The sequence below is a fragment of the Falco peregrinus genome, chromosome 8 (genome assembly GCF_023634155.1).
Source record: "Falco peregrinus isolate bFalPer1 chromosome 8, bFalPer1.pri, whole genome shotgun sequence".
In the NCBI taxonomy this organism is placed as follows: Eukaryota; Metazoa; Chordata; class Aves; order Falconiformes; family Falconidae; genus Falco; species Falco peregrinus.
The window spans coordinates 14,179,508-14,193,531 of NC_073728.1; the positions used below are offsets into that span (position 1 = coordinate 14,179,508).

The window sequence follows — 14,024 nt, forward strand, 5'->3', positions numbered from 1 at the left end:
TAAATCAGAAACAGGACACAAAAAAACAGCATGAAAGAAAATGCATTTCTAGCTTTACCGCAAGTGCCATAAAAAAAAGTAATCATCCAAAAACTGTAATTTCTTCCAAGTATGCCAGTACTAAAACGTCTTTAATGAAGCTGGCATTCATAGCGAACTTAATTTACTAAACCATAAATGAGTCCCATTGTCTGCAGAAAAGCTGAAGCAGGGACAGTGCCGAAATCTCACCACACTACTCTGCCTATAACCTTCCATCTCAGCTTTCATATCCTGCAACATGTTCTCAAAGTGACCATTTAGAACCTGCAATTAGGTAGAACATGAAGTGGACCCTCAATGATGCCGGATGAACTATCATGACACTTCCATATCATCCATAGAGAGATTATTTAATGGTACCATGATCATATGAAACAGACATTAAAAACCATCTTCGTATTTCCTTCCAACCTGCATTTGCAGTTTAACTTCTGTGCATGAAGTGAAGCTGTATGTAACTGTATGTGGATATTCTCCAACAAGAAAAGGAACAGCTATTAGTCTCAAATAGTCAGCTGCAAACCACACAGATAAAGTATTTTACTGGGGCAAGTAGAAAAAAGTTTGTTGTTTTTTTTTTAAAAAATGAGGTATATTTACAGAGCACAATTTTTTTCTGGCTTGAACATAGTTACTTGAAAAGCATACCCTAATTATAACCTGGTTTTGGTTTTGCTCATTTCCAAACACTTGAAAAGAAAATGCAAGTTGTTTATAAAATTGTTTTTCTTGTTTATTTTAAATGAAGCTGGTACAGACAATGTCCATTCAAAACCCACGTCCCAGGCCAAAATGTACAAACAAGAGTGTCAAAGTAACACCAGTTGTCTGCTGTGAACATTCTTGCATGAATACCTGCGTGTACTAATTGCTATATGAAGTTAAAATGCTTCTGGGCTCTTCTGGCAAGATTTAAGAATCATAGGGTTTTCAATTTTATGTCTTCAGCAAAGCCATCTCTGGAGCAAGGTACAGATGACAACAGTTCTAGCTTTTCCGTTTCCAACTTGGTAATCTTCTTCATTGGGCCATCAGCACAATTTAAGCAAAATAGCTCTGAGTTATGGATACACAATTTCTCCACAGTTTAGTTCTCTGAAAAACTTCATCTCGCACTGAAAGTTATAGTCCAGGAGTGAAACAGTCACACATCAAAACTTCAGGGCAGATATGGAAGTCATTAAGAACACTCGCCCACCTGGCAGATTTTACAGCCTTCGTGCCCGAAATGCACGAACCCAGTGAACATACAAATGCATGTGTGTACATGTATTTCTAAAGGGGGAGGGCAGAAGGGAAGAGGGAAGCAAGGCTGAAGCTGGTTCACAAAAGTTCAGCACAATGAAAACAAACAATAGTGTATAATGAGCACGAGAATTCAAAATACCAGACGCTTGAAAATAAAACTCCCAGAGATGGGGTGCCAGTTTCAATTCAGTGTTGAACACCACATTACAAAAGAACTATTATTTAAAAATAAAAAAGGATTAAGGGGGAAGAAAACAAACAGAAGGATCTAAACTGTTGAGTGACCCCCCGTCTGTTCCTGATAAACTTCAATCACATCTTCCTCCTCCATCCCCAGCTGTGAGAACAGAGAAAAACAGCATTTAATTGTTATAAATCTGGTGTACAGAATTCGGAGCAGGTCCTAGACAAGTTATACAACGGTTTCTTCCTCTGTCCCACCACAATTCAACAAAGAGTGAAACAATTTCAGTTGTTTCAATCTCACCAGCCAACACTCATGATTTTTAGTCCTCTTCCTTCAGTTTTATACATCCCAGTCAAAGCAAAAGCCTTGTTAGTGAGGTCTAAATCTGCTTGTGGAGCAGTACACATCAGCCTGGAAGTTGCTAGCTTTACCTTTCTCTAAATCCCTTCTTGGGCAACAGATGCACATAACCAACATCACAGTGAACACATCAGCTGTACAGCCACGTGAATTATATATAGCACACTACTAGCTCACAATACAGCCACAACCTACAGCTTGCAACTCAAAGCCTGCTTACAACTGTTCTCTCAAAGACGGTAACTTTTTTCAGTTCCACAGTACACAAGTTCATTAGACTTTTCAGAAGGTCATTATTATAACAGTGTTTCCTCCTGCTTTGTTGTAACAATTGGTGGAAGTCACTGGACAGCAGAAGTAACCCATTTTCTGTTTATTTACACTTTGATCTAATAAACGTGAACTAAATACATATTTATTTCAAAGTCACACCGAAGTTCTAGCTCAACAACTGGGAAGTTCACTTAGGGTTTCCCTCCCCCCAGGGTAAACAGTGACTACACCCTCCCTTCTGAGACAACATTACACATGAAGGTCCAATCAGCCTTATTAAAGATACTAGTTAGACAAATATAGTCAGAAAGTTGGCTATATTTAAAGCAGCACCTTTATTCTGGTTAACAGTTTAGCAGAACAGAGAAACTAACCAATTTGATATTTAATTTCTCCAGTGAACTACTTAACACTTTCTAGAAAGAAACTTACCTCCTTGGGGGTATGATTATCAGTAATTCTCTGACCCTCGAAGAGGAACCTGAGTGAATTCATTGGAACACCCTGAGAAAAAGGAACAGATGTAAAAGGGAAAAAAAACACTTACTGAAACTTGTACAGATTTACAAGAAAAACAATTTTAATAAAAACACACCTGAAAGTCAAAACCAAGGAGCTCAGCTATTTTGCGGCAACCAGGTAAGCTATGAAGTGATTCAAGGAGCACAACGGTGCTGAAATGCATGTTTATTCCAAAGTCTCACTGGAGTTCTAGCTCAACAACTTGGAAGTTTCCGTAGCTTTTTTTTCTTGTCTTTATGTTTATTTATAAAGTACTGACTACATCCTCCCTTCCAAGACAACATTACACATGAAGGTGCTGTCTTTTTCTGAATTGCATATCAGCCTTATTAAAGATCCTAAGACAACAGGAGGAACGCGATGCATACGTGATGCAAAAAATGGGGGAAAGAAAGAGCAGAGCTGAGGGGGAAAACAAGGAACAGCATTCAAACAGAGAGAAAGGAGCATACCAATGGTGAACAAAGTTGCAGTACATCTGTTGTACAGTGTGCCTGCGTTACAGAAGAATAATACTTCTGTATTATTCAGACACCTCATCATTTTCTTCCCTTTCAAGTTATGAGCAAAAGACACACAAGTGAAATATGACCTGGTTTGTGCATCTATGAGATCTCAAATATTGCCTGCAAATAGCTAGGCAGAAAAATTCATAGGAAAGAGCAGCTCTTCACACTGTTCCAACAATCACTCCGGCCACCTTGGAAGAAGCGTTCATGGTCTCTTTACCAAAGAAAGGCTGCCTGACACCAAAAAACATATTGACTGCCGATGAAGGAAATCACAGACTCCAGAATTCAGCCCAGGACACAAATACAGCTGTGTTCATTCAAACAATTTTCTTTCTTAAAAAAAAAAAATATTCCACACAAATGCATTTTCATCAGTCAATAAGATGGCTGCATGAACTATTTCCAAAAATCTTATTTACACAGTTACTCAAGAAAAGGCCACGCAAGGCATCTGTCCCCAAAGCTGGGGGTAAACTAGGCCAGGGCTTCTGGAAATAGTAGCAGTGAACCCACAGTATCTGCCACAGAACATGGACGTGAAAATTCATTTTTGTTCTGTAACAGTAGTTACTATTTACCTACACAATTAATGTTGTATATTTCTTTAACTTAGAGCATAATAGCTAGTGTTAATCAATCACCACATTAATGGCTGTAACAATGCCTAAAGCTGCTCTTATCCTAAGCTGCAGTATTCTACAGCTTTAAAGGAATTTCACTTGGAGACAGAAGATTTCACAGCAACTATAAAAGCATGCCTGGGCATTTTAAAATGTAACGTCTATGTTTTCTGAGCAGCCACTACATATTTTCAAACAGTAATTTTAACTTACTACAAAATTCACAACCATCTTAAACAGAAATACCTTTACTTGTCAGAAGAAATTAGGAGATCCATTATATTTGTACTGTCAGACACCCGTCCTGCTGGTAACTAGACAGAAGCTTCAATGTCTCAACAAATGTCTTTATTTGAAAGAACACTGAGAAAAGTAAAGCTGAAGTGTTTGGCTTTTCTATTTCCTTTTTAAGGAGAACATCATTGTTTCACAAACCTGTCTTTGACAGTATGATTCTTTGAGTTTCTTGAGGTGTGTTGTCATTTTCACCTTGAAGTGAATTTCACTGCTGTCCTAAGACCAGAAAAGAAAAAAGTTACTTTCTTTGCAGTAACTGCTTGCTTTATCTATGCCAATTTAAAGACTTTCATTAAGAAAAATTTACATAAAACTAACACGGAATGCAGTTTAACTATCACCATGCATATATCTTGATGCATCATAACATGAACCTCCAGGATGATTTATCAGTCACTAAATTCATCATGCACTTCCACAGGAAGCTCAGTTTTAAAACAGATGGCATAGTATAGCTTTAGGTTCACTATGGAGATTTTGGATTTAAAAGTACTAAAACCATACATGGTTCAGCCTGTGCTTCCATCTTTACCCAGCTGATGTACTTACAAAATACAAACATACATATGCAGGGGACTTCTGCTCTAAGATTCCAAGAGACAAGTTAAAGCTTGCACTTCAAAATATATATAAAACCTTGTTCAGTTACAGTAATTATGTAGAAGTTAGGATACAGATACACTTGGCAACACAACACTAACCTAAGGAGGAATCTTAGGTCTTATTATTCTATAGTCCTTCCAAGTAACTACAACTGTCAAAATGGCTACAGATAAAAGAGACTGCAAGAGGTTCTGTGCAAAAAGCACGTGGGTCATATTCAGCTTTTGCATGTGTTCTCATCATTGCCGATTAAAGCAGCAAGAGGTAAGCTAGTTTGTGTTAGTCCTACTTTTAAGTCAACCATCTCCAGTCATAGCACAGCAACGGTGCCAATAAACAATACTGAGTTAAATCACATGAGCTAGGGGTTCTTTGCACAGAGGACTTCTGTTCAAGAAAGATCTCAACATTCACATCCCAACAACTTGAATTTGGACTTACAATCCACCATTCACATCTATCAACACGTCAGCCAAGAGAATCCTCTTCCTATCCCTGTTCAAGAAAAATGACTTCATATTTGGTGTACTACATGCACTCTAAAGACCTGATTTTTTTGATTTTGTCCTGTATTTCATTCATATCCTTGGATAAACTAACCCCTCAATGCATCAGGTCCCCTAGTTTTAGGACGGGGATCACACTGACCAAACCCTGAGTCATAGGGATAAATTACTCAAGCTTTTAAAAAACCACACCAGAGAGTACACTAACACACATTACTGGCAATTGCCAAGTAGTTTATAGCAGGGGAGGATCCACATTGGAGAACTGGAAGTAGCAACTTGCATTTGTTCATTTCTACAATACAAAAACCTCACACCTCCACGAAACGTCCACAAGTAATTATGTAAAAACTCACCTGCCCAATGACTTTAAGTTTAATGTATTCCCCTTCTTTCTTATCTCCTAAGTCCTCAGCTGAAGGTTTTGCTTCCTGCACAAAAAACATTTAAAAAAAATCTGATCAGTTCAGCACGTTTTTATTTTGACTGGACAGTATGACAGCTGTCATCCTCTATTACAAGAAATCAGAATATCCAAGGCACCTTATTTCTTCCTTTCTATGTGTGAAAACAGCTGCAATATAGTATTATGAAAGGCTGTCTGTGAAAAGTTGAATTAATGACAGAAGAGAAACACTATGAAGAACGTAAGAGATGAGAGAAGGATCATTTGGAAATAGATGACAGAAGCAAAAATGAGAAGCATGATTTTATACCACTACCTCAAGGTCAACAAACAGACTGAAAAAGAATAATACAGGAAGCAAACTAAGAGGCTCAAATATTTTACAGGAAAAAAAAACATAATGAGGAGAGTAAACAGAAAGCACCTATGACACTATCAATGTAGGGTGAACCATGCAAACATTTTTCAGTGTACTGCATCAACAGTAGTCACGACTTTCAAAAGGATGGTCAGCCACCTTCTTTTCTGTAACAACAAAACATCATCAAGTAACAGCTTCCTTCTCACATGTTTAAGACCACAATTCTTAAAAGTTGCCATTCTAAGAACCATAGTGTTTTAATGTCTTTCCAGAACAAGAACTGTACAAGGCAAATTTGATTCAACAACTCGAGCACTAAAGCTTATCAAAAGGGTTTAAGTGTTATGTTAGATAAATACATGAATTAAGGACATCAAAGTTTTCATGTTAGCTGCCAATAGATAATACATGATCTCTCACTTGTCTTATTAACCCCATCTCTTGTCTGTCAATACATATTCTGGACCAGGCCTTTAGTTATGTTCCACTGCAGCACAAAGGGATTTTACACAGATGCTGCCTTCAGGTCCAGATGGTGCTCGATGAAGAAATCTTCCCAAGTAGTCAGAAACAAGGATACCCTGCTAATCACATTTCAAATCTTCCTTTTGTATTTTATTGCTTAACATAGTAGACAAAATAAGTAAATATATACAGGTGCCTACCACATAAGTTTTCCCAGCCCCAAAGGGACTTTTTGCTGAGTATACAGAAATATCCTTTTTATGGTTGGACTCGAACTTTAGGATCAAATGCCAAAAACACATACTAACCTTCCATATTAAGTCCATCCAGATAGGTCTCTACCTCCAGATAAAAATAGCAGACAAGCTTTTCAGGCATTTACTTTTTCCTTACAGAGGTTAAACATGCACAACTTCTTTGAATGTTAAAAAGTTCAAGGAAGGACAGAGGGGAAAGTTTGCGAACACCTGCCCTATCTGTACCAGTCTCAGTCTGGAGGGAAAAAAAGAGAGAGGAAGTGTTCTTTGCATCAGTTTGACTCACTGCCTCAAGCCAGATCTATTCAGTTTCTGTGACAGCAAAAAAGTATGAGCCAGAGAATACAGCTGGTTTGAATACTTTTTTTTTTTTTATGCCCACCTGGGCACAACCTGGACTGCTGGGACTGATTCATCACCCCTTCAAGCTCAAACCCCAAAACTGACCCCAAGCTTTCAAGAAACCAGACACTCAGCCTCAGGTCTCCAAGCAAGTCACTTTTGAAGTGTGAAAGGAGTCTTCACTGGTAACACAGTCACAGCAACTGTGCTCCCCACCAGTTTTCCCTTTCTAACATATCTGAACTCTAACTTCCTGGGACTATTTGCAGGAATAATAATATACGTGTTTCCACTCCCGACTAAAAAAGAGAAAGAAAACCAAGAACCTGTGATTTGTTCTGTTAACTTGCACAAGCAGCATTTTTATCTTCCATGTGCAGGATTACTAACCTTCAGGAATCAAAGAGAACCAGATCTCTACAGGTCTGAAGCATGTAACTTCAAAACTATCTCCTGTTTTGCTATCACTGGAAGAATTAAGAACATACTGTCCCTTTTACATGGCATTTCAGGTCAGTCACTGTCTTAATTTACTTTGCATAAGAACGAAATTGCACAGCACAGAAGCATTTGTAGTAGTTTATAATTCTATGCATTGTAACAGATCTACCTACCTCACTTTCCAAATCATCTTGTACAAGGTATGACAAATCATCATTGCTACTGTGACAGTGCCTCTGGCCACTAGAGTGGAAAGCAATGATTCATAAGATGTTTGATTCCTACCCTCAGGGAAAGAGGGCTCTAGTACTAAAAACAAATAGGAGAAGCAGCAAACAGTAGAAAAAGCAGAGGGAATTGGAGTCTTGAAACGTCATACCATAAAGATGCTTGTTTAAAGCCCCAGCAGCTTCTCACCCACAAAACAAGAGTGAACAGAGCTGCAATTTCAGGAGAAGAGAAATCAGATCAAATCAATGTTGACAATGCCAATAACTGAAGCTTAAAAAAAGCACAAAATATTTCAAATCAGAACATAACAAGACCCAGCAAGTCTGAAACAGCTCCCTGCATTTTCTCAGTGAACTATACTGCCATTCAATGCCAAATGGTAAAGCCAACACAAAAACACTCAAGAACAAAGAAAGCAAGGAGACTGCAAAGTTACTAAACTACAAGCATTCACTAACAAAATCCTGGATCAGCAATCTCCAAGCAAGCCTCCAGACTTTTACTTGAACCATGAAAAGAACTGGCGTTTAGGGTATCTCATGAAACAGTACATTAAAAAAAAAAAAACAAAACAACAAAAAACTGTACAAACAGAACAGGAATACCACAACACTCCAAGTTTAACTTTTCATTAGATGCCTAAAGTTTTAAATGCTTCATTCCTCGGTTTTTCTAAATAGAACAGAACAAGGTTCCTAGTACTGTCTTCACATTTATATATCAACATTAAATTCATGACCGTAAAAAGCACCCAAAGTTTCTTGGAAACACACTGGTATTGCTATTACAGCTAATGAAAACACAAAACAAATATTGTTCAGCAATATATTGCAAGTTTCCTCCTCCAATTTTCTGAAGTGCTCAAACTTCAATGTCCAAGTTTTAAAAAAAAGTCCTACACTCAGCACATGTCAGATAATGTTTAAAAAAACCAACAACAAAACCCACAAATTTACTAGACGAATAGGACTACAACACACTTCCTAACACAGCAAATAAACCCTTACGTTTGTTATAGGAATGGAAAAACGCATACAAACTATAGCATTCTTTATTAGTAGTACATGAACAGATAAAAATGTCAGCATGTAGATTCCACAAAAGCAAAATAAGCGTGAGACCCTAGAGTGGAAAACCAATTTTTTTTGTTTCTGCCTAGAACCCACCAAGAGGCCATGTGTTTTTTGACATATGACCTTCTTGCAACTAATTTTACTTATCATAAAAGTTAATTTTCTATTGGAAATAAAGTAACTAAATCAAGTATGTGTCTTTATACTAAAAAGACAAGCCAAAATTATCATAATTGGTGAAAAATTATGTCATCTTAATTATAGAGTCAAAAAGAAAGACACTGTAAGAAATCTACAAGTTTGGGTAATCTAATTATTCCTGTAGGATTGATAAACAGAGCAATGAGGTTTACAGCAAATCACTACTGTATCCTGTACTGTTACTTAAGCATCTGCTTAGCTCTTGTTGCACAGTCCCCCCCAAAGTGAATGACACAACATATAACAATGTTTAGCTTATCCATTAAAAAAAATAATCAAGGTTCTTATTCAAAAACCTTTAAGTTATGTATCCAAAAAAGCTTATCACACATAATGAATTTTACATACTTCAAGCAGTCCCAGAGAACAAACATGTATGTGTTCTTGCCTGGAGAAGGAATTAATGAAAGCTGCTATGTGTTAAAACATGCCTTGGTTCACAGATGCAGACAGCTACAGAGCAGGTCACGTGAAGATCAATCTACAAAATCTAGTTCAGATTTATTTATTTTTTTTAAACCGCAGTCACTTTCACGTATTTTACTACACTGGAAACATGTCCTAATGGGTACCAGCGAGAGCTGTGCTCCCAGCAGCCACTCTGCAGACACAAACAGCGGCACCATCCTCACCAGCAGTTGCATCGTGCTTGAAAGTCGGGGGCGGGGAGGCAGACCACCAGCGCATGTAGCGATGGTTTCTATTCACGGGGCATAATCTATCAAGGCTATTCCTCAAAGCAGACACCGTAGATACTAAGCTTAGCCTTGTCTCTGGGTACTTTTAATTTCACGGCTGGCACTAGTACTACTCTCGACTTCACAGCCCTGCAAGAAACATTTGTAGATACCGACACCGATTTTTTCCAAAGTCAAATCATCATGACAAAGTTAGAAAACAGTGCCATATGAAGGCAGTATGAAAAATAAAGCAAAACAGAACGCAAATTAAAATCGGAATGCTGTTTTAACTTTCCACCAGCAGGTTACATAGCCTAAAGCAGTAGTTGTAAGCAAAGGACTGTATACACACCACAGCAAGCCAGCCAGGAACTTAGGGTAGAAGTAAGGATCCGAGTCCCCCGTTGAGAAGCCAGAATTAGATAGGGACATTAACGATGTTCAAGGAGCGAAGGCAGGACAGAATCTTGGTGAAGGGCGAAGTGTTTAATACAGGCAAGCAATGCTCAGCTAAGACAGACTGGTGTCTTTCTTACATTCGTGTCGTCCCCGTCTCCCCCCACCCCCCCTTTGCATTCCTAAGGCAAACAGAGGACCCGGCAGGTCTAGCCCAACCCGCACAAAGCCTGCTGCGGGGAAAGAGCATCCTACCACGCACCTGGGAAATGGAAAATGAAAGCAAACAGCAGTTGTGCAGCACGGCTCACCCCTCGCTGCACTCCCGTGTTTCCAGGGCCAGGGCTGCCCCGGCAGCGATCCCGGCCTGGGCCCCCGCGGGGTCGCCCCTGCTCCGGCCGGGCGCCGAGCCCCGGGCCCCGCGTACCCCGCGCCAAAGGGCAGGGGGATTAAATAAGGGCGGGGAGAGTGAAGGGGCGGGCGACAGAGTTTGGCGGCAGCCGGAGGCTGGCACCCCCTCACACCGCCCCCTCACTGAAGGCAGCGTCACTCCCAGCGCCCGCGGCCCCGCCGGCCCCCCGCCGCCCCTCGCAGCGCGCTGGGCCGGGCCGGGGCTGCCCCACGGCAGCCAGGGGGGGCGGGGAGAGCGCAGGCAGCTCCTCCTGCGCCCGCGGGGCTGCGGGGCCTGCCGCCGCCCCCTCCCCCGCGCCCGGCGGCAGCTCCCCCCGAGGCCGGTGGCGCCCGTACCTGGTCAGACATGGCTCGGCCCCGTTGCGTGCGGCAGGCTCGGCTGGGCCGCTGCAGGCGCTCCGCTCCTTTCTCTGCCCGCAGCGCAAACACAGGCCGCGGCGCGGGCGGGATTTCCTGTGCGCCTGAGCTCACTTCCCGCCCGGCGCGGCCCGCCGGCTCCTCCCAGCCCGCCCCGGCACCGCCTTCGGCCCCGGAGCCCCCGCACCCCCGAGGGGGTGCCACCGCCCGCGGCTCGCCGCGCCGCCCCGGGCCCGCCAGAGGCGGCCAGGCCGCAGCGCGCCCCGGGGCCAGGCCCGCCGGCGGCGGCCTACAGAGGCCCGGCTGCGGGAGAGCACCTAACGGCAGCCCCAGAGAGGGGCAGGTAGGGGGGTTATGCCCAGCCCCCGAAAGCAGGGTCTGCGCGGCCGCCTGCCCTGCCTAGGAGGGCCGGGCCGGGTCACGGAACCCTTCCAACAAAAGCAGGTTTTACAGCAAAAGTCACGCCCGTTATACCTACCCGTAATAATTTACTAAGGTTTCTACTAAAAGATACATGTAAGAACAAGACTCACTTTTCTATTTACGCACCGTTTGCATTTTTTTAGTCACTACAACCACACAAGTAATGGGGTCCACAAGCATTAAGCAAATGATGTACACTGAGGCAGTTGCATTTGCACAAACTTCTCATGATGCACTGTACTAGCACGGAAGATGTCCTACTTTACATTGGCACAGCACAGCTATTTAGAGATTTGCACAAGAAGCAACACCTACACCTTAAAAACATTACATTTAGACTTAACCAGCTGTTCAGACTGCAGCATTGCAGTACTAATATCACTCTACAACAACTAAGGCATTTCCTGCACGGTATCACTGCTGTAATAAGTGCACACTTGGCTCTAAATCACCAATAAGTAGAAAAAAAAACAAAACCACAGGAGAGCCATATAGTAACAACGTCATTGTGAAATAAATGGATCAACAGAAGACAGCCCCACTGAAACAGATTCTTTCCTGGATGCTACTGGACCAGTTTTTAACTTCACCAGCTACCTTTTGGGCGATCTCTACAGCCTCTTAAGGCTCCGTGTGCCACATTCCTTTGTTGTAACACAGAAGCAGCTGCACTGCATGCCTGCATTGCTGCATTTCATTGAACAGTGTTACAAACATAACTACACCAGGGATGCACTTTCACTAGACAGTGAAACTATGCAGTATCCAGACTCACAGGAATTAGTTTTCATCACAACTGTTAAAACAATTCAGAATTAACAAGGGAAAGGGAGGGGGAAAAGCCTAAGAAGAACTAAACCAGATGCTAATACAGAGCTACAGAATTAATGTGATCTTTCTTAGGCAATGTCTAGTAGGCAGGAAGGCCAAATATGTTCATACTATGCCAAGCTCACAGTAGGAACTTGTTATGAGCTTAATAACACTACACAAAGCACCAAAATAAGTCATTCAAGGGCTTCACAGCAGCACATGATACTAACAGAACAAAAAATGACAAATACTTCCTCCATCCTAAACACCACTGCTATTCATAAATGAAATCAATTTTAAGAGCAGGGAGAGTAGCCTTATAGCAATAAGGCTAAGGTCTCAGGCTCTGGCACGAAACCTGAGCGCAATTTCTCATGTTACCATTTTTTCTATGCAACCTTGTAATAAAAAAACAGTACTCACACGTGTCAGAATGCAGTTACCTACCCCTATGCACAGCGATGAGGACATAATGTTGAAACATGCACATCTGCATACACAACAAGTAACAGTAACACCACCTCACTTTACTCTCTTCTTATTCAGTTGGCTGTGGACACATTACCTGTTCAAGATACAAGCTACATTTGTACAGCATCTGTAAAACTATTCTTTGTTCAGCCAATAGAGGTACCAGCCCACTATGGAGATATATCAGTAAAACTTACACTTTTCTTCTTTGACAACCCAAACTCAACAAATAGCATACTTCAAATTAAGGCACAACAGAAATAATGCTGTTTTAAAGACTAAATATACCTATGCAAGCTTCTTCCCACAAAGCCACCCTTACTGTAGCAGCCACCATGAAAGCTACTTACCCTTATAACCTCACTTAATTCTCAGGTGTTTTATAACTTCTCTGATTTCCCTGCAATCACCTGAAGTCAATAAAATTCACCTCTGTTCTTTCAAGTTCTGGCTAACTAGCTTCACCAAAGCAGCATGTATGGTCTAAGAGCCAAGAACTGTTAATGGTTTTCTGAAAACTACTAGCCTATGTGGTCTCATACAAAGCCTTTTCAGTCCATCAAAACTAGATTTCTTAATCTAGTTAATTTCTTAATCTTAGACATTAAGGTAAGAATAATCTATACCTTATAATACCAACATGTTTGCTTGAGAGCAGTTAGTGCTAGCAAACATAATGAATACAGTGTTTAAGTCAGACAACTGAATGATGTTTGCTCTTCACAATAGTAGTATTCCCCCTGAGGCAGCAGCACCAGTACTTTAGAACAAGGGGGAACCTGGAAATTCTTTCTAGTTGAACACAATTTCTTCAGCAGTATTACCAGTTGTAGGACTTAAAAAAATTGGTTATCTAAAGCACAAAAAGCTTTCCTTAAAAAAAATATTCTTAGAATTATGTGAATCCCCAGATTTCTCTGGCTGTTGGCTTTCTAGCGTATGCCTTACATGAGGAGCAGGAGAGGAAATGAAGCCATGCTGACTCATAGAGATGGTTGCGTAAAACGCAGCACGAACGCCTGATATAAATCAAGCCCAAGTGTTGCTTGGAGCCTCTCTTCCTGCAGGCAGGAAGAACTCTGCCTCTATTTTCGTTACAGGTAACCCTCAATGTGAAATAAGTGGGAACTTCTAAGGGCAAGGGCTGGTGCTTTTCGCCTGCGCTCCACTGGCGTGCAGCTTTTCAATTATTCAGTAGGGCCCAGATCCAGGTGCACAAGTAGGTCAGGCGCAGCAGCGCGTACAAAGACGCTCCTTGTCGAGACAGCAACCAGTAGGCGGCACAAACGGGACGGCTTCGGGCGCCTGCGGCCTCTGCCTGCCCCCCCACAGGAATGCCCGCGTCCTGGGGACACTGCGGCGGCGTGGGGAAAGAAGTAGCCTTTAAGACTTATGTTTTATATGCACGTGATTTGGTATTTCCCCGTTGGAGAAGCAAACCTTTAACATGCACGCAACTGCACAGTCGCCACAAATTCTTCACGCAGGAGCACTGTATCTGTATGGCGGCCCGCGGACAAGGCCTC

The 14,024-nt window shown here is 41.6% G+C and overlaps 1 protein-coding gene across 3 annotated transcripts; it reads right to left on the minus strand.

The window, feature by feature from the left end:
* Positions 1 to 750: 750 nt before the first annotated feature.
* On the minus strand, positions 751 to 13,962 carry SUMO1 (small ubiquitin like modifier 1). 3 transcript variants are annotated; one of them, XM_013298839.3, is made up of 5 exons: positions 13,939 to 13,962; positions 5,527 to 5,601; positions 4,200 to 4,277; positions 2,543 to 2,614; positions 751 to 1,627 (listed from the first exon to the last, which is right to left on the minus strand). In XM_013298839.3, the coding sequence occupies exons 1-5, from the start codon at positions 13,945 to 13,947 to the stop codon at positions 1,559 to 1,561; spliced, it is 303 nt and encodes a 100-aa protein (XP_013154293.1). In that variant the 5' UTR covers positions 13,948 to 13,962; the 3' UTR covers positions 751 to 1,558. The 3 variants fall into 3 exon arrangements, with proteins under 3 accessions (XP_013154293.1, XP_005237099.3, XP_055667668.1); XM_005237042.4 differs by lacking the exon at positions 13,939 to 13,962 and adding an exon at positions 13,447 to 13,500; XM_055811693.1 differs by lacking the exon at positions 13,939 to 13,962 and adding an exon at positions 10,771 to 10,925.
* Between the last annotated feature and the right edge of the window lie 62 nt (positions 13,963 to 14,024).